Genomic DNA, 24397 nt, shown 5'->3' on the forward strand with positions numbered 1-24397 from the left:
CTGGTCACCCTGGTGGCCCCAAGTCCCTGTCCCCTCCCTTCCCAGGAACCCTGGCCACATCACGGCTTTGCCAAGGGCAGGTCCAGCTGCAGCCATGCACCAACAGCCCTGTATCGATTCCCATCTCACAGGCAGTGTCTGGAAACTTCTTCAGGGTCAGGAGAGCACATCCAGCAGGGACGTGGCAGGGACAGTGAGTGGGCAGGGCCCCTGGGGCCAGCCACAGCCACCTCCCTCTCCGGGGGAAGGCTGTAACCTCCCTGCTGTCGACAGCTTGATTTGATGCCATTAGAGCTTTGCCGGGAAACAGCCCGCATCAGGCACAACATCTGGCACGGCCCTTCCCCAGCAACGCCGTGGCACATCCGAGAGCAGAGCTGGCCTCTGACACTGCCAACAGCTCTGGGTGCTGCTGGTGATGAGAGTGTCCCCTCCCAGGGACAGCCTGGTGCCCCACAGGGACATGGCACCGTGGCTCTGGGGATCCCTGGTGGGATTTCACAACACGTTCCCTCTGTGCATCCCCACCTCTGTGTGCCGGTGACTGATCCTTCCCCTCGCACCGTGCACTTCTGCTCATCCCAACATTGTCACAGCTGTCTGGAAAATTAACAACAATTAATTAATAATAATAATTAATTAATCACGATAATTAATAATAAAGGAGAAAGGGGAGAAAAGCTCCCCCTAAAGCTTCAGCCCAGGGTCTTCTCAAGCCGATTTCATTTTTCAAACCCACTCCCACACAGCATGAAGGGCTCTTTGCTCCCATTAATTCTCCCACCACAGCCCAGGGCTGCCCCACAGCCTGGCTTTGATTTTCCTGCCTTTGTTCCAGCAGCACTGGCACAGGATACCATGCTGTGGTAGGGGCTTTTGTGCCAGCTTTCCAGATTTTTTGGACCCATCTTTTCCCTGGAATTTAGGCTTTAGCTGCATCCAGTTGCCCGCAGAGCCTGCAAGATGCAGCTGCAATTTGTGGCAGTGACATGGAAAACATCCCAAAAGGGGATGGGGAGCAGGGAGGGATGGGGTGCTGGGCTGGTGTGGGTGGCGCTGAGCCTGGGGACTCCACTGTGTGATTGGTGCGTGCCTGAGCAGCTGGTGCTTGTGGAAATAGAATTAAATAAAGCCCCATGTGTGTGTGTAGACCCCAAAAAGGTGCTGAGGTGTTACTGGTGGGTGCTGCAAGGAAAAGGGCTGAGCTGGGGCCTGTCAATCCAGCAGTGGTTTATGTGGCTGTGGCAGAGCTGCCAGCAAAGGGACCGTGTGGTGTTTGGCATATTGTGGCCATGGCATGAGGGTGATGGAGGAACCTGTGGGGACACACACGAATCTGTGTCCTGGCTCAGGGCTGCCTGGCACCACAGGGAAGTGTGGCAGGAGCTGGGATGGGCTCAGATAGACACTGCCAGCACCTATGCTCTCCTCTTGTTACACTCATTGCCTTGCTGAGGGGACAGCACTGGTGTCACCACTGTGTCACTGCCGAGGGAGCAGCACTGAGGATGTCCCTGGCCAGCCACAAACCCCTGGGGCTGCCCTAACCGAGGCTGACAAATCCCTACCTCATCCAGGCTTGCATCCACCCCAGTACCTTCAACCCACGGGCACTGGGGACAGGCAGCATGCATCCCCCTGCCACCTAGCCCTTCATTAGCCCCCACAAGCCACTTGACTGCCTTGAGAGATCAAACCGGTGCCCCAGGTGTGTCCCTGCTCCCGGAGCAAGCGGGCTGAGGAAATGGGGAGCTTTAATGACGCCGGTGGCGAGGCTCGGTAATGACGGCTGCCGGCGGGAGCAGACAGCTTCCAGATGGCATCGCGCCGGGGCAGGGGCATCGCCGGGGCCGGGGGGGCTGCGGGAGGCGGCAGCCGGCAGAGACGGGCACAGCCTGCAAGTTGAAATGACTTTTTTTTGCAGCAGAGCCTGCGGTTCTGGCCCTCCGCGCTGCTGCTTCCAGTAATTAGCCCAATAATTAAAAAGAATGGCGATAAGAGGGGTGTGCAGAGGCGCTCGCAGGATCCCGGCATCCCTGGGGAGGCGTGTGAGAAGGGCGGTAGTGATTTGCGGATGTGAGGGGTGGTGGATGTGTGAAACACAAAGCAGAGGGACCCCGGCACCGTGTGGGGGTCACTGCTGCAGGTGAGCAGGGAGGGAGGGAGGGGTGGGCAGCAGGGATGGGCAGCTTCAGCAGCAGGGGCAGGAGGGTGGCTGAGCCCACTGCAGGCGGGGAGGAGGCAAGCAGAGCCCAGCACCCTCCTGGGCATGGGCACCGTGCTGTGATGCAGGGAGAGGGGATAGAGGAGGATGCAGGACGCTGCAAGGTGGGGATGCAGCGCCTGGCAGTGTGATGCAGGGCGACAGAGCACGATGCAGAGTGATGAGAGGTGACACAGAGCCAGCTGCTGCCATCCCGGGCGGTGCAGTGCACAGGGATGGAATACAGGGCAATGAGATGCAGGACAATGCAATGCAGGGCAGCACAATGCAGGGGGATGTGGTGCAGGGTGATGTGAGGTGAGGCAGGAGGAGGATGCAGGGCAATGCAGTTCAGGGCGATGCAATGCAAGGCAACACAGTGCAGGGAGTCAGAATGGAAAGTGATGCGGTGCAGGATGAGGCAAAGCAATGTGATGCAGGGCGATGCAAATCAGGGTGATGAAAGGCAAGGCAACGTGGAGCAAGGGTAGGTAGTGTGAGGCGATGCAATGCAGGGCAAATCAGGGCGATGCAATTCGGGGTGATGCAAGGCAACAAGATGCAGGGAGGTGAAACACGAGCTGAGGTGCTGAAGAGCAACACAAGGCCATGCAGGCAATTCAGCGCACCACGGGGTGATGCCAGACAATGCAGGGCAGTGAGAGGTGATGCAGCATCACGTGCTGTGTTCCGGGGTGGCTGTGAGTCGATCCCCAGTGGGGTAATGCCCAGCAGCTGAGGTGAGGCGAGGCAGGGATGTCCCCATGGTGCAGGTGACACTGGCCCTCTCGGACCCTGGCCCACCGCGGTGGCGACGCTTCATTTGAATTCTCGCCTCTCTCTCTTCGCAGATAACGAGCCCGCGCCATGCAGTCCTTTCGAGAAAGGTGTGGTTTCCATGGCAACCAGCAGAGCTACCAGCCGACTTCACAAGATACATCACGCCTGGAGAATTACAGGCATCAAAGTCAGGCAGGGCCGAACTGCGAGCGGCAGAGGCTGGTGGCGAAGGAGTACTACAGTCAGCAGCAGCTGCCGTACGCGGGCTATGAGAACAGCGCCGTGGAGAAATACCACCGGGGAAACAAGCAATTAGCGGGGCAGCAGCTGCAGGGCAGGCCGGCCTTTTCCAATTACACCGTGCAGGAGAACAGCCCTTATCCGGCCCGGTATTCCGGGGACGAGAGCCTGCAGGCGTGGGGAGGCCAGCCACAGGCACTGCCCGGCGGTGTGGCCAAGTATGAGGACAACCTGATGAAGAAGACAGTGGCGTTGGCGGGCGGGCGGCCGTACCACGAGCCGGCAGCCGCCTCGCTGCCCTTCCGGACTCACTTCCAGCAGCAGCCGCAGCAGCAGCAGCAGCAACAGCAGCAGCAGCAGCCGCCCGCACTCCCCTACCCCAAGCTGCAGCGGCAGAAACTGCCCAACGATGTCTCCTCACCCATGCCCTTCTCACAGAGCCCTCACTTCGGGCAACACTCCCAGTCCTTCCCTGCCTCCTCCACCTACTCCTCGGTGCCGGGGGGCAGCCAGCCGGCACACTCCTACAAGAGCTGCACGGCGCCCTCGGGGCAGCCGCCGCTGGAGCGGCCCCTGGGCAGCGCTGCCAGCCTGGCCCCTGGCCCCCGTGTGCCCAACCTGCACGGCTACCAGCCCAACCGCATTGGCTACGAGCAGCCCCCGCAGCCGCCACCGCAGCCCCCGCAGCCGCCACCACCACCACAGCCCCCGCAGCCACCACAGCCCCCGCAGCCACCACAGCCCATGCAGGGGCGGCACCACGCCTCAGAGACCCTCCACTACCAAAACCTGGCCAAGTACCAACATTACAACCAGCCAGGCCAGACCTACTGCCAGGGCGACGCGCCGCCCGTGCGGACGCCGGAGCAGTACTACCAGACCTTCAGCCCCAGCGCCAGCCACTCGCCGGCTCGCTCCGTCGGCAGGTCCCCGTCCTACAGCTCCACTCCCTCCCCGCTGATGCCCAACCTGGAGAACTTCCAATACAGCCAGCAGCCCCTGAGTGCTGGTGCCTTCCCGGCCGGCATTGCTGACCACAGCCATTTCATGCCGCTGCTGAACCCTTCTCCCACTGACGGGACGAGCCCCGACACTCAATCTGGGAACTGCAAAAACTTGCAGAAGGAGAAGCTGCCCGAAAACCTGCTGTCAGACCTGAGCCTGCAGAGCCTGACAGCACTCACCTCGCAGGTGGAGAACATTTCTAACACTGTCCAGCAGCTGCTGCTCTCCAAAACAGCTGTGCCCCAGAAAAAGGGCATCAAGACCCCAGCGAGGACCCCCGAGCAGCTTAAGGGGCAGCACTGCAGTCCTGAGAGCAGCACCTACTCGGCAGAGCAGGTGGGGACCCCCCTGTCTGACCCACTGAGCACCCCCCAGTCTGTCCACGCTGAGACACAGGACACTGACTATCTCAGTGGGTCAGAGGACCAGCTGGAGAGGAGTTTCCTGTACTGCAACCAGAACCGCAGCCCTGCCCGCGTCAACAGCAACTCCAAGGCAAAGCCTGAGTCAGTATCCACTTGCTCTGTGACCTCCCCAGATGACATGTCCACCAAATCAGATGACTCTTTCCAGAGTATCCACGCCACCCTGCCCCTGGAGACCTTCACCAAGTATGTGAGCAATGAACGGGACTGCCCCCGACTGCTCCTCAGCGCCCTGTCCCAGGAGGAGCTGGCTTCTGAGATCATCGTCCTGCAGGATGCCATCAATGAGAAGGCAGACAAAGCCTGGGCCAACTTGCCCATGCTGGGCAAGGAGACCACCAAGTCCCCCTTCCAGATGGAGAACCACCGGCCCAGCCTGGACTCCATGGTGAAAGGTGCCTGGCCCAGCCAGGGTGACTCCAGCACGCTCACCGAGCCCCTCAAGCTGGACAAAGCTTCAGGGGCCAGCACAGGGAAGGACTTTAGTGAGGAGGTGTATGAGGGTCCCCAGGTGGAGTTCACAGCCACTGAAAGCAAGGATGTGCTGAAGGACACTGCCCCACTGGCCTTCAATTCCAAGCCCAGCATCCCGGCAGCGACGTCCAGTGCAGGAGCCACCGGCTACAGCTGCTACTCAAATACCACCGCCAACTCGGTGGCGTCCGAGAATGCCATGGAGCATTTCGAGTGGCCGGAGGAGAGCCTGGGCGAGGCCTGCCTGCGGTGGAAGGATCTCCAGGCCACCGACCTCCCCAAGGGCTTGTTCCCCAGCAAACTGGTGAGCTCCTGCAAGGAGAAAAAAAACGCCTGCGGCTTGGACCTGTGCGATGGAGAGCAGCCAGCCAAGAGTGAGCCGGTCCAGGACTTTGGCCAGCAGGTGATGGAGGAGGAGGAGGAGACACTGACCTACGATGAAGCAACAAAGGCAGACAGTGAGAGGTGGCTGCAGGACACCCGGCACTGCTGCTCAGCTGGGGACTTTAGTGAGATCCCCATCATCTCCTCGCCGGATCTGAAGGAGTCAGACCTGGAGGCAGAGGAGTACTCCTCACTCTGTGAGCTGGCTGGCTCGGAGCAGAAGTCAGTGACGTACGATGCCTCACCACCCAAGCCCCCGGAGATGCCGGCCGTGCTGTCCTCCAGCGAGGTGCCTGTGTCTGCCGAGGAGACCGTCAGCACCGTGGAGAAGGAGAGCTTAGCTCCCACCCCACGCCTCTCTGGCCAGTCTGTCATCCTGCTGGGCCCCGCTGTGGGCACGGAGACCAAGGTGAAAAGCTGGTTCAAATCCTCCCTGCCCCACATCCAGCCTGAGGAGGAGAATGGTGGAGGGGAGACATCCCACCTGGAGGCGGCCGATGCTGAATCCGCCTCATCGGTCATGGTGAAGCAGCAACTCACGCCCGAAAACGTGCTAGGGAAGATGGAGCCTGTCTCACGGGGCAAGAGCCTCCGCAACAAGAGGGTCCACTGCCGGCTGCCGGAGGGGGATGGCTCTGGCAGCGCCGTGCTGAGTCCCTTCGATGAGCTGCCAGCAGCCAGCAGCGTGGCCGGCGTCTGCCTGGGGCCAGACGGACAGACGGAGGTACCGAGCAAGAGCGCCCAGAGCCAAACGCCCCGGTTCCCAGCCGAGGGGCTGCCGGCACGCATGTGCACCCGCTCCTTCACCGCCCTGGCCGAGCCCCGCGCCCCTGCCCCGCTGGAGGGACTGAAGGCCCCCGCGCACCAGGAGAAGCTGGGGAAGAAGCCCGGCTGCGGCGTGAAGCAGAGGGTGGCTTTCAAAACTAGGAAGCGCAACAGCCGGCCCGCCCCCAGGGTGGTCCAAAACGCCAGCGATGCCACCCTGCTGGTGCCCGGCTTGGTGGCAGCAGAGGAGGTGGCAGGGCCGACACCGCTGGAGGGGGATGCGGTGGAAGCCGGGGAGAGGGACCAGAGGTCGATGATCCTGCGCTCCCGCACGAAGACACAGGAGGTTTTCTACACCAAGCGGCAGAGGGGCAAGCGGGCAGCTGATGTCCGGCTGAAGAACTGCAAGGCGCCCAAAAAGCTCATATCCAACAACCACCTCCCACCTGCCTTCAAGCTGCCAGCACCGGGCAGCCCCCACAAGGAGGGCAAGGTGGGTGCCCGGATGAAGCTGCCCAAAGCAGGGCCAGGCGTGGGGGGCAAGATGTCGGAGCGGCCGCTGCACTCCCTGAAGAGGAAGTCCACCTTCATCTCCCCCATCCCCACCAAGAAGAGGAACCTGGTCCTGCGGAGCAACAGCGGTGGCGTGAAGGAGGAGAAGCCAGAAGGTCCCCCCAGCCTCTTCAAGAAGATGCCGGTGGCCAAGAAGGTGAAAGCCAAGCTGCCCCCCAAGAGCTCTGGCGAAGCCATCCCAAAGCCCCCCCTGCCAAAGGAGGCCCCTGATGTCTGCATCAAGATCACCTCCCGGGCGGCCTTCCAGGAGGCCACCAAGACCAAAGTGCTGCCTCCCCGCAAGGGCCGCGGCCTCAAGCTGGAGGCCATCGTCCAGAAGATCACCTCACCCAACCTGAAGAAGTTCACCTGCAAACCAGCAGCCACAGCAGTGGCAGCCACAGTAGCTGCCTATGGCTCCTCCCTGAGCCCGGCTGGGGTGGAGCGGGAGCGGCTGGTGAAGCACAGTGGGGTGGCCGTGGCACTGGGCGATGCCAGGCTGCCCAAGCTGGGAGCAGCACAGAAAGTGCCCTCCATGCCCGTGGCTGAGCCGCTCTGCCGGAACCCCAATGGCCGAGCACCAAAGGGGAAGCCGGGTGGTGGGAAGAAGCTGCCCCATGACGGCTGCCAGGGGGAGGCTTGTGGGTCAACGCCGGGCACCCAGCCCAACCCCAGCATGGTCGCCAAGAACCTGGGGCTGCATCCCAAGAAGAGGAACCGCAAGGGCAAAGCAGCAGCGCTGGGCATGGCCAAGGCGCCCCTGAGCCCTGCACTGCCACCAGCACTGCCCCGGGAGCGTGCAGCCGGCTCGGGCGGTGCGGAGGAGGCGCCTCGGGAGAAGAAACCAAAGACTGAGGAGAAAGAGGCGGGGAGCAGCGATAGCCCTGCCGAGGGCCGCTCCTCCGCCGGGCCGGCGCGGGGCCCGAAGCCGCGGGCCAACCACTCCAACTACAACGGCTACTCCAAGCGGCAGCGGAAGCGCCTGGGCCACGGCAAGGCCAAGGCGGTGCCGGCGCGGTGCAAGAGCCGCGGGAAGCGGCGGCGGCAGCCCCAGCAGGCCCCGCTGCTGCACCCCGCCGAGCCCGAGATCCGCCTTAAGTACATCTCCTGCAAGCGGCTGCGGGCGGACAGCCGCGCCCCGCCCTTCGCTCCCTACGTCCGCGTGGAGCGGCGCGGAGAGTTCTCCACCACCTGCACCGTCGTCAACTCGCCCGGCGACGAAGCGCGGCTGCAGCGGGGACCGGCCGGGCCGGCGCCGCGTCCGCGGGCGGCCCTGCCCGCCTCCTCCACCATGCACATGGGGCCGGTGGTGTCGAAGGCGCTGAGCGCCGCGTGCCTGGTCTGCTGCCTCTGCCGCAACCCCGCCAACTACAAGGACCTGGGGGACCTCTGCGGGCCCTACTACCCCGAGGACTGCCTGCCCAAGAAGAAATCCCGGCTGAAGGAGAAGGCGCGGGCGGAGGCGCCGGGCGAGGACTCCGCCGTGCCCGCCGCGGCCGAGCGGGCGCCCCGCGGGACTGAGGGCGGCTGCGGGAAGGCGGCGCGGCCCGAGGCGGCCGCCGAGGCGGCCAAGCAGAGCTCGCTGCGCTCCAGCCCGCGGGGCATGTTCCGTCGGCTGCAGAGCTGCTACTGCTGTGACGAGAGGACAGAGGGCGAGGAGGCGGCCGAAAAGCCCCGGCGGCACGAATGTCACAAGGCCGAGTCGCCGCCGCAGGAGCCGGCGGGCGACACGCAGGAGCACTGGCTGCACGAGGCCTGTGCCGTATGGACCGCTGGGGTTTTCCTGGTGGCAGGGAAGCTCTATGGGCTGCAGGAGGCTGTCAAGGCGGCTGCCGACCTGGTAAGAGCTCGGCCGCACGCCCCAGGCGGCATCTTCTGCTGGCCTCCTTCAGCCAACGCCATTGCCGTGTCAGCGCCTCCGGGAGGGATGGAAATCCATAGATTTGCCCTGGGAGAGCGGGGCAGGGGCTCAGCACCCTGAGCTCTGCTGGGTCCCTACGAGATTTGTGCTGCTGCGTCTCTGATAGCACCTGAACTCTCCCTTTTAGGCACAGAAATAACCTGCAGTTTATGTTTTAGGAAGGCAAAAGGTTATGTTTGGCCCCCCTGGTATTGTCGCGTCCCCTGGCCCAGCTGTGTGTTGCACAGGGTGGCTCAGAGCAGGACAGATGCCACAGGGTGGGAGATGAACATGGGCACAACAAACCTGGTGCCACCGTGATGGGCAGCAGGGGAAGGGGAGCTGGAGGGAGGGGATGACCCTGCCCTGCTCCTCTCCCTCAGTGGTTGGAGCAAGGTGTGAGCAGAGTAGGGAGGTTGCTGAAGGGGATGAGGAATTGTGGCTGGCTATTCCTGGAAGTGTTCAGAGCTGGATGGGGATTGGAGCAACCTGTTCTAGTGGAAAGTATTCCTGCCTGTGGGAGGGGGCTGGAATGAGATGTTTTTTTCAGGTCCCTTCCACACCATCCTGGGATTCTGTGACGTGAATTTTTAGTGCTGGGGAGAGGAAGGGATCAGAGGCTGGGCAGGGGGTTTCCAGCAAGTCCCGCAGTTCCAGGTTTGAGGGCTGGCTGTATTCCCAAGCCTGCGTGCTCATTTCATGGCTGTCTGGAGGCTGCTGCCCTCACCACAGAGCCAGTAACAGGCATGGTGTGGTTCTCAGTGCGCTGGCACGGGAGGAAGGATGTTGCAAGGAGGGGCTGGAGACGATCAGGGACACACCCGTGTTGCCCTCGCTGCTGGGGCTGTCGTGGTTCTCTTCTTCTGTGCTGGGCTTTGACAGGGTCTCTCTGTCTCTCCACATCTCTCTTTCCCCGCTCCGAATTCCCGGGTGCGTGTTCAGAAGTGCTCGAGCTGCCAGCAAGCAGGAGCCACCGTGGGCTGCTGCCAGAAGGGGTGTCCCCACACCTACCACTACGCGTGTGCCATCGACACAGGTGAGCCTGGCCACAGGGATGGGGCTCAGGGTCCTGGGCACTCTGACCCACCTCAGTGTGGGGCCCATTGCTCCAGGGGCAGGGGCTTGTGGCTCGCTGGCTTGCCCGGGTGATGCCCACTGTGCTGGCCGCACTAGCAGGTGTCACAAGCTTGGCTGGCCTCAGCTGAGCCCTTCACACAAATGCTGTGGCTGGTGGGTGGCTGTGGGCTGGGGGCACACTGCATTCCCCCCACTCAGGGGCAGCTGCCTCGCTGTGCAGGCTGTCCCCCTGACACATCCTGTCCTCTCCTCGCAGGCTGCTTATTAACTGAGGAGAGCTTCTCTCTGAGATGTCCCAAACATAAGGTAAGCCAGAGGCCCCTGTGCACCCCCCTACAATGCTCTGCAGCTCCCTGTGGCAGGAGGACCTGCCTTCAGACCCCAAATTCCTGGGGATGCCCATCCTGGATGCTCAGCTCTGTGTGGGCATCACATCCCTGGGGGCATCGGGTGTGCCAGCCACTGGGTGCTGCTGGGTCTGGGACACCCCAGCCGGCTCTGAGGGGTCTTATCCCCTTCCCTGAGTGATGAACAATGGTTGAACCCCTTCTCAAAGCGCTGCGTCCCGGGTGGATGCCCGGTTATTGACAAGGGGGGGGCGATGGGGACAACCCAGGGCCACCCCTGCATCCAACGAGATCCCCGGGCTGACCCCTCCGTTCTCCCCGCAGAGGCAGCCGGTGTAGCGCCCGCGGGCACCCGCCCCGCCGCCAGCGAGGGACCGGCAGAGGAGGCAGCGCCTGGAGCAGAGCGGGGCCGGGCCGGGCCGTACCGGGGACCCCCCGAGCCCGTGAGCGCCCCGGGACCCCCTGAGCCGAGCCCGCTCCGGGCGGGCGGAGCCAGCGCCGGGTTTTCCCTCCCGCCGGGTCCCGGTAAAACCCGGTCTGGATACGCGGGGCACGGATCGGGATCCCCCACCCGCGATGGCTGCACAGGGGGGCGGGGGGTGTCCGTGTTCGAGGGGGGGTCCCGGCGATGTTGTCTTACTGTGGGGCCGCCGGACCCTCCGTGGGTCCCGGCTCTCAATATCACACTGATCTGATCTGAGATGTTGCCTTCAGCAAACCTCATGGTGTCTGTATATAGTTCAGCGAAGAAGAGGATTAAAAAAAAAAAGATAAAAAAAGACCAAAAAAAAAAAAAAAGAGAAAAATGAGAAAAATGAAAAAAAAAAAAAAAGGGCAAACAACGGCCTGCTGTTTGAAACACCACTCTGCTTTTTCTGTTTTGTTCTTCCATCTCCTGTTTGCCCACACCCAGGGTGCTGGGGGGATAAGGGTGCTTGGCCAGGCTGGTGGCACCCACCGGGCTGCCCCTGCCCCGCTCCCAAACCCCAAACCCTGACTCATTGCACCCCTACCCTCCCACTCCATGCGGCGCTGGCACTGCTGGGCTGGGGACACCCGGTCCTGCTGTCCAGGACCCCCCAAAACCCACCCTGCTGCCTGTGCTTGGCCTCACCAGCACCCCTTCTGTGGCTCCTCTCGTGGGGGCTCTGCTCCCTGTGCTTGTGCTGAACCCCACAGCTCTGCGTGCTGAACCGGAGGAGGAGGAGGAGGCATTTGCTTCCTCCCTCCACCTGGGCCTGGCTCACCCCTCACTGCCCTGGGTTTGCTCAACTCTCTCGACTTTTGCTTCGTGGCCACCTCAGTGGAGCTGGGGGACTGCCCAACACTTTGGTGACCCCTGCCCACGTCCCCAGGCTCCACAGCCCATCTCTGTGTCACCCTGACACAGGTAGCAACCAGCCCAGGGTGACCCAGCTCCAAATCTCATCCTACAAACAGCCCCGGGCTGTCCCCCATTCTCTGCAGCATCCTGCAAAGGGGGGCACGCTGCTGGTCCCATCCATGTCCCCACAGAGCCAGCGCCCCGTGTCCCCACACCTCTTGTGTCCCCTCCATCCCACCCACCCCAAGGTTTGCTGGCCACACAATGTCTGTTGTTTCAGCAGCTGCCTCGGACACAGGAGTGAAAAACTAAAAAAAGGAGGTGAGAAAAAAAAAAAATTAAAAAGGGAGAAATAATAATAATAAAAAAAATTAATTTAAAGAAGAAAAAAAAATCCCGTGTCCTTGGCAGTGTTGCCTGAAATCTGGCTATTTTTAGTGACATCTTGTACATATGACTGTAAAATGGTAAACCGTGTGTATTATATATTGCCTCATTATATAGTGTATATATATGTATACATATACATATATATAATATATATGAAGACTGTAAATGTTAAGACTAGTGTTCTTATTAGTATATTGCTTCACACTGAAGATTGTGTGTAACAAGCTGTTTCTAAAAGATGTTTATTTTCCTTAAGAGTAAAAAAACAGGTCATTGCATTCAGAGCGTCAATAAAGATACAACGATTGTTTTGGAAGTACGTGGCGCCCTGCTCGTGGCCTCTCTTTATCCTTGGGGGCTTCTGGGGTCCCCCCCGGGCTGTGACAGCACCCCTGGGACACCACGGGGTAAAGAGGGGGTGTTTGGGGTCCCTCAGCACCCAGTGTGCCCCACCCCCTGCCCCCCACTTTTGGTGCCAGTCCCCCTCCAATCCAGCACACACTAGTATAAATAATCAGCTTTAATTGTCTGTACAAAACTCTCCAGCTATGAAAATACCGTTTAAAAAGGGAAAAGGGGAGTGGGGGGAGGCCAGGGGAGGGGTCTATGTACAAGAGGGGGTGAAGCAAGGACACAGGGGCGCCCACCAGCCCCCCAGGAGCCCCGTGCCACCCTGCCAGCCCTTCTCCCAAAGCCTGTCCGTGTTCGGGGGGGTGGCAGCTCTTAATGGGGAGGAGGGGATCAGTGCTGGGGGGTCGGGGGTGGGCCGGGGTCCCCTCTTGCCTGCCTTGGGCCTGGCTGGGCAGGGGGCACTCTCCGCTGCCAGGGGTAAGCCAACCCCAAACCCAGGGGGTCCTGCAGCAGGGGGACCCTCGGGGGGCCGGGCAGACCCCGGGGTGGGCACGGAGGGGCACAGGTGGCACGGGGGGGTGCGGGTGGCTCTGGGTGGGGGCGGGTGGCACCGGGGGTCGCTGCCGCGCCGCGGTGCCCTGCAATACCGCGACAGTGTCACTAGAGGGCGCCACGGGCCGTCCCCACGCGGGCTGGGGACACGGGCACGGCCGGGGGGGGCGGGGGGAGCCCACCCTGGGTACCCCCGTGGGGCTGCGACCCGCACCCCGCACCCCTTCACCCGCCAGGCACCACCCGACCCCTCCCCACGCACCCCTTCACCCCCCAAAGCGCTGCCTAACATCACCCTGCGGGGAAACTGAGGCACGGCCTCCCGCCGCCCCGCATTCCGCACCCACGGCGGGTGGCGGGGGGGGCTGGCGGCCCCTTCCCCACTTATCCCGACGTGACGGTGGTGCCGCTGCCCAGCTTGATGATCATCTGCTGGCAGTCGTGCAGCGTGCGGCGGTCGCCCAGCTTGTCCAGCGTGCGGGCGGCCTCGGCCAGCATCCCCACGCGCTGGCCCGGGCCCGCCAGGAAGCTGGGCGGGAGGTAGCAGCAGGCCAGCAGCAGCGCCTCGGCGTGCTCCCGCGCCGTGGGGTGGCTTTCTGGCTCGCCAGCTGCAGGGGACAGAGCCCAGGTCAGCACTGAAGGCACTGAATAAATCTCGGGGGGATTGCACGGGGATGGGGTTATTGGTGCCACCATCAATGGAGGGGCTGGGAGCTCGCGTGGCCCAGCTCTTGGGGTGCTGCGGGTGGGGTGTCCCACCCCCTGACCCACCATCTGGGGGCTGGAGTGCTGCAGGTGGGAAAGGGGTGTCCCACCCTATGTCTCACCCCACATCCCATCATCCATGGATGCTGTGGGTGCAGAATGGGGTTTCCCATTCCCCAGCGCTTGCGGGGGCTGCTGTAGGTGTGGAGCAGTGTCCCCTACACCATTTCCTGTCCTCCAAGGTGGTGACAAAGGTATCCCGCCCCATGTCCCTCCACCCAACGTGCTGGGGTGCCGTGGGTGCACAGCGATGTGTCCCATCCATGTCCCACCACATATCTCACACCCTGGGCTGCTGGGGTGCTGCAGGTGAGGAGCGAGGTGTCCCATCCCGTGTCCCACCCTGTGTCCCACTCCATGTCCCAGCCTGTGTCCCATCCCATGTCCCACGCCGTGCCCACCCCATGTCCCACCCCGTGCCCACCTGTTTTGCTGCCCTGCACGCCCCTCCTCCGCAGGCTGCGGTCCAGCAGCTGGTGGGTGCGCGTGGGGCTGGCCCGGGCCATCAGCCTGGCCGTGGCTTCGTGCAGGAACACCTGGATGGGGGGACAGTGAGCACAGGCAGGCGCAGGGCGCCGGGGCACGCAGCAGGGGACAGGAGGGGGGCTCACCCGGCGCATGGCGGGCCGCAGGGTCTGTGCCAGGCGCCGCAGGCTGCTCAGGTCCTGCTGGAAGCCGCGGAGCTCCAGGGCGGACGCCTGGTAGAGGCAGCTGCGCTGCTGGCTCGCCCCCATCTGCTGCTGCCACAGGTTGGTGCGGGTGACCAGCAGCAGGTCACAGAGCAGGAGCTGCACCGCCTGCGGGGACAAAGGGAGCGGGGTGAGCACGGGGTGGGACAGACAGACGGACGGGGGGTGCCAGGGAGGTGGCTGCGGGCAGGCGCTGCTGCGCGGGACCCCCGCCGGGCTGCATGGCAGGGGCATTGCACTCCCAGTCTGACACATGCAATGCAACTACAATGCACCCCCGCGAGGGTCGGGGGCACCTCCCGCCAGGGCTGGGGGCTGGCGGCCGCCTGGTCCCTCCCCAGCCCGGCTCACCTTGTCGATGGTGCCCTTGGGGGGGCTGCCCAGCTCCAGGCTCTCCCGCAGGCAGCTGCTGGCCTTCTCACAGTGGCCCAGGGTGGCCTGGCTCCCGTCCTGTTTGCTCAGCAAGGCACGGACAGCTCGGAAAGAGTGCAGGGCAGCGCGGGGAAGGGGCTTCCTGCAAGGTGAAGGGGGCATGGTGAGCTCCTTCCTCAACACACACCAGGTGCTCCAAGTGTGTTCAGCGAGGCCATGCCAGTCCAACGGGGATGGGAGACATGCAATGAGGTGCCACCCTTGTCCCCAATGTCCCCAGCACTCACTCAGAGCTCTGCAGTGCCCGGGGCATGGTCTCCACCAGTGGGTAGAGGCGCTCAGCCCCCTCCTCATCTCCCTGCAGCCAGTGGATAACGATGCCAATGAAGGACGCCCACCACTTGGACACGGGGTCGGTGCCTGCAGGGTGGGAGAGACACAGGAGCAGGGTGTCTGCACTCCCACGGCCCCCCACATGAAGTGACCCCAGTGGGGGACACGCCAGCCTCACCTGTGACAGCCGCCAAGCCGGAGGTGATGGAGGGTGTGGGGCCAGGTGTGCCACTGACATCCGAGCAGCCGTTGAGCAGCTGGAGGTACTCGAGGGCATCGGAGAAGCGCCTGTGAAAGGGGCTGTGAGGGGGCTGCCCCCATGGAAGGCAGGGGAGAAGGTGCCCAGCCCAGCACTCACCCCTCTCCCTGGGCAGTGGGACGGCCGGGCTCAGGCATGGCCACGCAGCACAGCGCCTTCTCCAGGAGGTGCTCACGGAACAGCTGGGTCACCTGGGCCAGCGGGTCCACTGGGGCACAGAGATGGGGTCAGCAGGTACACCACACCCCAAAACAGGGGGTGCGGGGGGTTTGGGAGCTTGGGGTCACCTGGGTTGCCAGCGGAGCTGTAGATGGTTTCCCTGGGGACACCCTTGACCGCCCAGTCCCCATCAACAAAGAAGCGATGACCCAAGGGGTGGCAGAGCCACTGCATGGCAGGGGGCACAGCCCCACCATGGGACAGGGCCACACGCCGGGCGCTGCAGAGGAAGGGACGCTGTGGGGAGAGCAGGAGGTCAGGAAGGACCTGAGATTCAACCCCAGGGGACACAGGGGACACCCCAGTGCCCCACACTCACCGCCAGGAAGTGGAAGCAGCGATGCAGGCTGGCCTTGATCCGCAGGGCAGCCGCCACATAGATCTCAGCCAGCGCTGCCACGGAGATGGCATCACCGGCGCACTCAGCCAGGTTGACAGCGCTCAGTGCCAGGTTGATGGCCAGCAGGTGTCCCCCAGCCTGCTTCCCTACAGGAATGGGGACAGGGGGCTCAGCCATGGGGTTAGGGGTTTGTGAGGACACACACAGGGGTCCCGTCCCTCAGCGCCACAGCACAGGGCCGTACCGGCGAGGTGCAGCTGGTGCAGGCGGTGATAAGCCATGGCAGCGTCGCGGGCGCTCTGGCGGACGTGGGCAGGGGGCGGGGGGTCCGGGCGCAGCCCCCCGGCGCGGGCAGCCAGCCAGCGACCCACCCAGAGGCGCTGGAGCAGGTGGCGCAGCAGGGTCCAGAGCAGGCTGCAGGCCAGGTCCCCGTGGGACGCCGGCAGCGGCCGCCCCAGCGCCCCGAGCGCCGTGCGCAGGTGCTGGGCCCCCTGCGCGAAGTCTCCCTGCACCAGAGACACGGGGTCAGTGTGGGCAGGAGCAGGGACAGGGCAGGACAGGGGACACGGGGCTCATGGGACATACCCGGTCGAGGTCGAGGTCGGCCTGCCGGCGGTGCCGCCAGAAGAGGATGGAGGGCTCGGAGTGCGGGCGCGTGACGGGCTCCCCGCAGACGAACAGCCGCACCACCGCGCCCAGCACCAGCGCCACGTTCAGGGCCCAGAAGGCCAGTGTGGGCCACAGCCACTGCGTCCACCCCCATGCGTCCTCTGTGCAGGGATGGGGTCAGCAACACCCCGCCAGTGCTGCCCTGTGCCCACCCCAGGGTCTCCATCCAGTGGCCCTCATCCCACGTCCACCAAAGAGCCTCCACCCAGTTGTGTCCACCCCGACAGATTCCACCCCGATGGTCTCTGCCTCACACACACCCCAGGATATCCATTCTGGTGGCCTTCACCCTGTGCCCATCCCAGCAACATCCACCCAATGGCCTCTGCCCCATGTCCATCCCAATCATCTCCCATCTCAGACCTACACTGGGACCCCGCTCCTGATGGCCTTCACCCCTGTCCACCATGATCACCTCCACTGTGACAGTCACCACTCTGATGCGCCCATCCCTCATGCCAACCCCAACAGCCTCGAGCCAGGTAGCTCCTACCATACACCCACCCCAACATCCTGCCCCTTGATGTCTTCACCTCAACAGCCTCTAGCCCTTGCCCACCCTGACAGCCTCCATCCCACACCCATCCCAACAACCTCCATCCCAATGTCCCCCACCCCACACCAGAGCTTACCCAGAGTGCCAGACTGAGCCATGATGCTCCTGCCAGGACCAGCGGTGTCCTGGCTCCTCAAGGGGGCTGGGGAGGCAGAACCCCGGAGCAGGGAGGCCAGGGGGTTGAAGGAGAGGCAGAGGAAGACGAAGGCGCAGAGGGCCATGCGCGAGCGGTCCAGCATTCCCTGGCTGCTGGGCGAGGGGGGTGGCTGCTCCTGCTTCACCTGCACGGGCAGAGCTGCTGTGAGCCTGGGACACGGGCATGGGCATGGGGTGGCGGGCACAGGCATGGGATATAGGGCATGGGGTACATGGCAAGGAATATAGGGTGTGGTGATGGGGGACAGGCATGGGATATAGGGCATGGGATATAGGGCAGGGTGATGAGGCACAGGCTGGAGTACAGGGGCATGGATTTCAGGGTATAGGCATGGGGCACAGAGCACATTTTAAGGTAGAACAAAACTGCATCCACACCCAGCCCCAAATCATGTGAGGAGCAGCCTCAGAGAACAAGACCAGGGCTCTCAGCTCTTTCCCCATCTGGTACACTTTGCCCTGGGCACCTCCTATGTGAAGCAGCAGATCGTCTGCCCCACCCAGGGCAGGGAGATCCCCCCAGCCCTCCCTCACCTTGCCATGGGCACAGAGGGGGCTCTCAGGCTCTGAGTCGCTGCTGCTGTTGCTGCTGCCCCCGCTGAGTGACAGTGGGCTGCTGTGGGATGGCGAGCCCACGTCTGAGGGCGGCGGTGTCAGCATCTCCATCACCTCTGCCTTCACCACCTCCATGGGGGCCTCTGCCTTGGCCCCCCGGCTGCTGTGGGTCCCCACGTCCTTCACAGGCTCTGCAGGAAGCAGAGTAAGCTGATAGCTGCCTGGGGGCACGGAGCCGAGCCCCCCACCCCAGGAGCTGCCCTTCCACTCACGGTTCTTCTGCACGGCCATCTTCAGGGCGAGGTTCTCCTGCTTCAGCTTCTGGTTGCTCTGCTGCAGGAAGCGGATGTACTCGATAGCCTTCCTCAGGATCGCCGACTTGTTGAGCTGCCAGTGACCGGAACAGTTCAACTCAAATTCCAGGCAAACCCTCCCCATTACCCAGCCCTGCCCCACCAAGCCCTGCTCCCACCTTGGCCTCGGTGCCCACCACCAGGTCCTTGAGCTCCACGATCTTGTCGTTGATGGAGGAGCGGTAGCGCTTCTCGATGGCGTTGTGGGCCGTGCGCTTCTCTCCGCGGCTCTGCAGCAGCGCCGGCTTCCCGCTGGGTGCCAGCCGGTTGATGGGCAGCTTCTCTGCATCCACCACCAGCGGCACCGTGGCCAGGATGGTCCCTCCGCTCACCAGCGCCTGCAGGGTGCAGGGTGGGGTCAGGGATGCTCCTGGAGCTTCTCCCCACCTCACAGCGCCCTGATGGTGGCACCTACCGGCACCTGGAGCGGCGTGGCCGAGCCGCTGGCGCTGGTGGCCAGGGAGGCGATGGTGGAAGTCTTGGCGCTGCTGGCGTCTGTCTTGACGGCCGTGAGCAGCAGGGAGTCAGCCTTGATGAAGTGGGGCTGCAGGAGAACCTGAGGGGCAGGGGGGGTCAGCGGGGCTCTGGGGGCCCCCCGGACCCCCCAGCCCTGGCGCTGGGCTTACCGGCACTGACTGGATCTGCGGTGACACAGCCGGGGTGCTGGGGGCAGCGGGGGCCAGGAGCTGCTGGGGTGCCACGTTCTGCACGGGGCCGGGCACTGTCACGGGCTGGCTGGGTTGTGGGGTGGGCAGAGGGCTTGGCAGGGTCTGCCCCGCACTGCCAGGCTGCACAGCTGGGCATGGAGCAGAGGAGAGCGTTAAGAGAGACCCTGGCACCAGCCCACCCCACACAGCCCCATCCTGCAGCAACACCTTCACCCCGGGAGCCCCCATCCCCTCCCTGCACCCCAAATGCTCACCTGAGAAGCTGTGCTGGTTCTGGTAGCCCACCATGGGCTGGGCAGTGAAGGGGCTGGGGGAGGCAGGGACGAAGCTGGGGGCCAGCATGACACCGGGCTGGGGCTGGGGCTGGCTCTGGCTGCTGGGCACCCCCGACGGCTCCTCCTTGACGCCCAGGGCGGGCGCGGGCAGCAGCGGGGCCGGGGGCGGCGGGGTGAAGGTGCCCATGCCGGGGGGCCCCGCGAAGGCGCCGCCGGAGGGGGCGGCGGGGGGCGCCTTGCTGGGGCCCAGGAAGGTGCTGAGGGTGCCCGGAGCGGAGGGAAGCCCCGGGGGCACGGCGCTGTCCGGGGCACTGAACGGGGAGTCGAACAGCCCCGAGAAGTCATTGTCCGGCGTGTTGATCAGCTGCAGCATGTCTGTAAAACACACCCCCGGTGCCGTCAGGTGCTGCCCCGCACCGCCCAAGGCGGGCTTGGGCTGGCCCCGTCCTGCCCTCCCCGCAGTGTAGCGTTTAGGGGACAGATCCCCATAATCCAGAGGCAAAATTCCCTGAGAGCCATGAATCTGCTGTGCCCTGTTCCTCTCAGCCTCCCACCCATCCCATTGGGGAAACTGAGGCACGGCGCTCAAAAGGGGGTGCCAGGGCTTGGCCAACAGCAGTCAGCGTTTTTCAGCCTGGTCTGGGAGCGGCAGGGCACATCTCAGCGTGTCTCTGATATTGAGGGGGGCTTGTGCCAGCTCATTCATTCATTTATTCTGTCCTGGGAACCCCGAGAATGCCCAGATCAGCGGGAGGGGGGTGCCCAGGCTGGGACAGCGGGGTGGCACCCCCGGGATGTGCCAGACCCCAGTGCCAGCTGTGTTTGATCACAGCAACCCTCGGGAGGGCAGCTGGGAAAGCACAGGGCTAAAATGGCCTGGGCGGGGGTCTCTCCCATCAATGGCACCTCGGGGTCTCTGTGACACCTCCGCTGAGGTGGCCTGGGATGCTCCCACCATGTCGCCATCGCGGTACCCCCGGCACATCCCGTTGGGAGCACACAGACCCCAGCACACCCCACACTCCGGTACCCCCGGGCTCATCACCCCCCTGCACGCACAGACCCCGGGGTACCCCCAGGGCACCCCCACACACACACACCCCCGGGGATGTCCCCACCGAGCCACAGAGCCCCCGCACACCGCCCTCCTCCCCATGGGCTGCAGCCTCCGAGAGAACCGCGCCTGTGACCCCGCCACACGAGGAGGAGGAGGAGGAGGCTGGAGAGGCGGGGGTACCTTCAAAGGTGCACTCCATGGAGGTGGGAGCCGAGGGGTCCCCGGCAGGAGGCGGCAGCCCCCGCTCAGCCCCGTGCCCGGCAGCGGAGAGGCCCCGGGATATTTTAAAGCCATGTTCTCGCCTCCTCCCGGCGCCCTCCCCGCGCTGCCCGCGCCAGGGCTGGAGCGCGGCCGGGGATGGGGTGATGCGACTCCGCCAATCGCCGCCTGCGCGCCCGCCGGCCGCCCCCGGACAGCCCCGGCGCCCAAGGTGAGCCCGGCAGCGCCGGGTTACTGGCGGGCACTCGCCGTCAGCCGCCCGCGGTTACTCGGGGTCACCCCTGCGTTACCCCCTGTGCCCCATCGCCCCCTCCCCAGCGCGGTGTGACCCCCGCAATTCATTGCCCAGGGGTCACCCCTGCGTTACCCCCTGTGCCCCATTGCCCCCTCCCCAACCCCGCACTCATTGCCCAGGGGTCACCCCGCACTGATCGGGGTCTGCACACAGCATTGTTACACCCCAAAACCCACCCAGCCCTCGGCATCCCGCCCTGTGCAGGTGGGTGTGCTTCCGGGGGGCTCCCAGCCCCCCCCCGCCACTCAGAGACCCCCATCCTCTCCCCAAGGCTCCCTCGTGGTGCAGAGCAAAGTGTGGGGTTGCAGAGAGGGGCTGCTCCTTCCTGTCCCCCCCCCTGCTTCCCATTGCCCAGCCTGGCACACTCCTGGCACCTTCCAGGTGTTTCTATCCTGTGGCACCGCTGCCACCCACGCCACCAGCAGGACAATGGGCACCCACCAGGGCCACCGTGGGAAGCTGTGGGGCAGACCCACTCGTTTGTGGGTCCTAGCAGGCCCCAGCAGGCTCAGGGCACTCACCCATGGGCACACATCCCACATCACCCTGGGGTCGGTACAGGGATGAGGGACAAGCTGTGGCCAGCCAGGGACAGGTGACAAACCCACTCTGGGGAGCTGTGGGGTGCGAGGTGGCCCAGCTGGCTGTGATACAAAGGAGCGTGGCAAAACCCCACAGTGGGGAAACCTCATCCCGTACGGCAGCGCTCAGCCCTGGCACAGCTCCTGCTTCCCTGCCCACGCCAAAACCTCGCCAAGAAAAGCAGGTGGCACCTGGATCTGCTTTGATCCACCCCGGCTGCCACTGCGATCAACCTGCAGACCTGGGATGGCATCTCCACCCCGGGTCTCGGGGGAGAGACCACCACGGACCACCCAGGGCCAGGGGCTGGAAGTCCCGTGCCCGCCTTGCTGCTGCTCCACCGGCCCTGCTGGATGGTGTGGATCCACAGAGCTGGTGGAGCACGTGGCAAAGGTGGGTGCAGGGCTTGCCGGGAGCTGGGATCCCCAATTTTTTGAGATCCCAAGTTTTTTGAGATCCCCGATTTTTGGGATCCCCAGTTTTTTGCTAAAGCCTTGGAAGCACTGAACTCAGCACACGTGGTGCTATTGCCATGATGGTGGGAAGCGGGTCTCTTTGAGGAAGGTGTCCCTTTGGGAAGCGGGCTCCCTCCGGGAATGGTTCCCTGGGCTCATGCCCATCTCACGGAGCCCGGAGCGGCGGGGAGGGGGGTGCCTGGTGGCGGTGCCAGCCCCCAGAGCCGCCCATCCCAGCCCCCGCCGGTTGGATGGGTTGGATGGGAGAGCCCCGGAGCCCTGGAGGGAACGACCGAGAGTAACCCCGCCGGTGACGTCACGGAGGGGCGGGGCCACCGGCGGCACGATGCTGTGACCGGGAACGGGGGGATCGTCGGGGCTGTCCCGGTAGCGGCACCTCCATCCCGGGGGTCCCGGGGTCCCGTGTGCCCCCACGCCGAGCCCCCCGCTCTGCAGCGGCCCCCGGTAACGGGGCCAGAGCGGTTCTGCACCGGCTCCGCGCTCCCGCAGCTCGGTGTGCCCGCTCCCCACGCCGGGCCCGGCACCGAGCCCGCTCCACCGGCCGTGCACCGAGTCCTGGTTGTGCACCGGTCCCGCTGTCCCGGCCAAACGCCGGTACCAAGTTCCCTGACCGTGCACCGAGCCCGGACCCCCCGGGCACGGCCATGCACCGAGCGCGCCCGCCCATTCACCGAGCCCCGGTTACACCCCCAGCCCGGTACCGGGCACGCACCGAGCCCCGGCCATGCCTCCAGCTCGGTCCTGACCTTGCACCGAGCCTGGTGACACCCCCAGCGCGGTCCCGGCGGGCCCCAAGCCCCGCTCATCCCCCCAGCCATGTCCCGACCGCGCTCCGAGAGCCGGTACCGCACCGTGCCCAGCCCCGGCCGCGCACCGAGCCCCGGGACTGCACCGGGCCCGCAGCCCCGCCGCGCACCGAGCCCCGGTTATGCCCCCGGCCCGGTCCCGGTCATGCCCCGAGCCCCGACCCCGCCGGGCCCCGGCCCCGCCGCTCCGCACCGTCGATGTCGCTGAGCAGGGCCGTGTCGATGTCGCTGGCCCCGGAGAGGCCGAGGGTCGGTGCCAGCCCCTCCAGGGCCGCGTCGTCGAAGGCGAGAGCGCTCATCCCGGCGGCTCCGGCGGCTCTCGGTGTCTCCGGTGTCTCCGGCGGCTCGGGCGGCTCAGGGGTGGCGGGGCCGCCCGCCCGCCATGGCCGCGCTGGCCCGGGCACAGCACCACGGCTTCGAGCCGCCAAGTTGCTCCCGCGAACCGTGCCCGGAGCTGCCACCGGGCGGGGAGGGCGGCGGGGATGGATGGAGGCGGGGCCGCCGCCGTGTCCCGCCCCGCGCCGCCTCCCCGCGCCGCCCGCCGCACCGGGACCCCCGGCGGCACCGAGCGGGGACCCTCGGGACACCGGGCACGGACCCCGCGGCACCGGGCTGGGTGCTGGGAGCAGCGCAGGCTGCGACCCCCGAGCAGGACACCGTCCTCAGGGGATGTCACTGACCCCAGGGGATGTCACCAAGCCCCGGGGATGTCACCGACCCCTGGGGATGTCATTGACCCCAGGGGATGGGCACCGAGCCCGAGGAACAGACACTGAGCCCGGGAAAAGCATCGATCCCTGGGGTTGTCAATGAGACCTGGGGACGTCATTCACTCCTGGGGACTGGCAGCCACCCCTGGGGACAGGCACCAAACCCTAAGGACAGGCACCAAACCCCTGGCTCCGCTCTGAACACCTGGGCTGGGCACGGAGGCCCCTCAGTCCCAGCCGGGGCACGCAGGGAGCAGCTCGGGGAGCCCGTGGGGACACGTGGTGGCCATGGCTGCAGAAGCCTCTCTGCACGTCGGGTGCCACGTGCCAGGGCGAGGCTGGGCCTCTGAACCAACCCTTCAAGGGCCCTGGGCCTTCCCTGTGCCAGCTGCTGGGCTCAGAGCATGTCCCACCTGTGCTGCCCACCCATGGCATGGCCCAGGGTGGGAGAAGCTGTCACCCCCCCGGTTAGGGACACACCAGTGCTGCCCTGTGAGCCTCAGCTGAGCCCATGCACCCTCCTGGGGACCATCAATTGTGGGATCCAGGAAAAATTGGTGCCATTGGGATCAGGGCTGTGGCTGCTGCCCAAGCGTGGTAGGTCTCAGTGTGGGAGTCTCATGCCAGGAAAATGCCGTGCCCTGTGCCCTGCAGGGCTCCATGGTCTGTCCTGCTGCTGGGATTCATTTAGGAATAGAAAATGTGCTGCAACATCAGCTCTCTGGAAGTTTGCCTCCTCCTCTTCTGTGCCACCAAGCACAATCTGAGGCTACCTGGGAATTCATTAAACCTGGCTACAACTTAGACACTTCCCTTCGACCTTACTGGTTCCCACTTGGTGGCACGGCAGGCACCCCTCTGCAAAACAGGGACCCCCTGTGTGGCACAGAGCACCCCAGGGCACCACACCGAGCTGGGCAGCAGAGCTGGAGCTGCACAGCCCTGCTTGTCCCCTCTGCACCGTCACCCCACTGCACCCTCCTCCATCTGGGGACACTGACCTGTGCCCGAGCTGGGGACGAGCCCAGGGAATCCTGGCTCAGCTCTGTGCCAGCAGCTGGGGCAGCATCAGCCCTCGGACATCCCTGAGCGGAGCAAACACCGCTGGGGGAGCAGCGGCCACATGATCGGGAGAGCCGTGACCCGCCGTGGCTCACGCAGGGAGCCTTGTGCTTCTTCCCCCCTTGTGCTTCCCATCTTTTGCTTCTCCTACCTGTGCTTCTCCTCCTTGTCCTTCCCACCTTGTGCTTCTTCCCCCTTGTGCATCCCCTCCT

At 64.7% G+C, this 24397-nt stretch overlaps 2 protein-coding genes across 2 annotated transcripts in view; one reads left to right on the forward strand and one right to left on the reverse strand.

Annotated features, from left to right (window-relative positions):
* The window catches only part of RAI1 (retinoic acid induced 1), a 37560-nt gene extending 26797 nt beyond the window's left edge, over positions 1 to 10763 (forward strand). The window contains exons 2-5 of the mRNA XM_058816144.1: positions 3055 to 8668; positions 9671 to 9764; positions 10062 to 10111; positions 10477 to 10763. Of these exons, the coding sequence (XP_058672127.1) occupies positions 3071 to 8668; positions 9671 to 9764; positions 10062 to 10111; positions 10477 to 10491 (5757 nt within the window). The 5' untranslated portion in view covers positions 3055 to 3070 and the 3' untranslated portion in view covers positions 10492 to 10763. The remainder of the gene's footprint in view (positions 1 to 3054; positions 8669 to 9670; positions 9765 to 10061; positions 10112 to 10476) is intronic.
* Positions 10764 to 12371: 1608 nt separating this feature from the next.
* On the reverse strand, positions 12372 to 22826 carry SREBF1 (sterol regulatory element binding transcription factor 1). The gene is made up of 19 exons (XM_058815834.1): positions 22607 to 22826; positions 18958 to 19353; positions 18662 to 18831; positions 18451 to 18591; positions 18155 to 18373; positions 17955 to 18069; positions 17662 to 17873; positions 17048 to 17252; positions 16332 to 16516; positions 15991 to 16252; positions 15726 to 15892; positions 15475 to 15643; positions 15287 to 15395; positions 15107 to 15216; positions 14883 to 15015; positions 14575 to 14737; positions 14146 to 14331; positions 13959 to 14070; positions 12372 to 13377 (listed from the first exon to the last, which is right to left on the reverse strand). The coding sequence occupies exons 1-19, from the start codon at positions 22710 to 22712 to the stop codon at positions 13154 to 13156; spliced, it is 3384 nt and encodes a 1127-aa protein (XP_058671817.1). The 5' UTR covers positions 22713 to 22826; the 3' UTR covers positions 12372 to 13153.
* Between the last annotated feature and the right edge of the window lie 1571 nt (positions 22827 to 24397).

Source organism: Ammospiza caudacuta, chromosome 17 (genome assembly GCF_027887145.1).
Source record: "Ammospiza caudacuta isolate bAmmCau1 chromosome 17, bAmmCau1.pri, whole genome shotgun sequence".
Lineage (NCBI taxonomy): Eukaryota > Metazoa > Chordata > Aves > Passeriformes > Passerellidae > Ammospiza > Ammospiza caudacuta.

Bases quoted from the DNA above. Each gene is read 5' to 3' on its own strand.
- SREBF1 (XM_058815834.1), bottom strand. From the start codon at position 22,712: ATGAGCGCTCTCGCCTTCGACGACGCGGCCCTGGAGGGGCTGGCACCG. The intron at 16,253-16,331 runs GTATGTCCCATG...TCTCTGGTGCAG, and splicing joins CCGACCTCGACCTCGACCGG to GGAGACTTCGCGCAGGGGGC. The intron at 15,893-15,990 runs GTACGGCCCTGT...CCATTCCTGTAG, and splicing joins GCACCAGCTGCACCTCGCCG to GGAAGCAGGCTGGGGGACAC.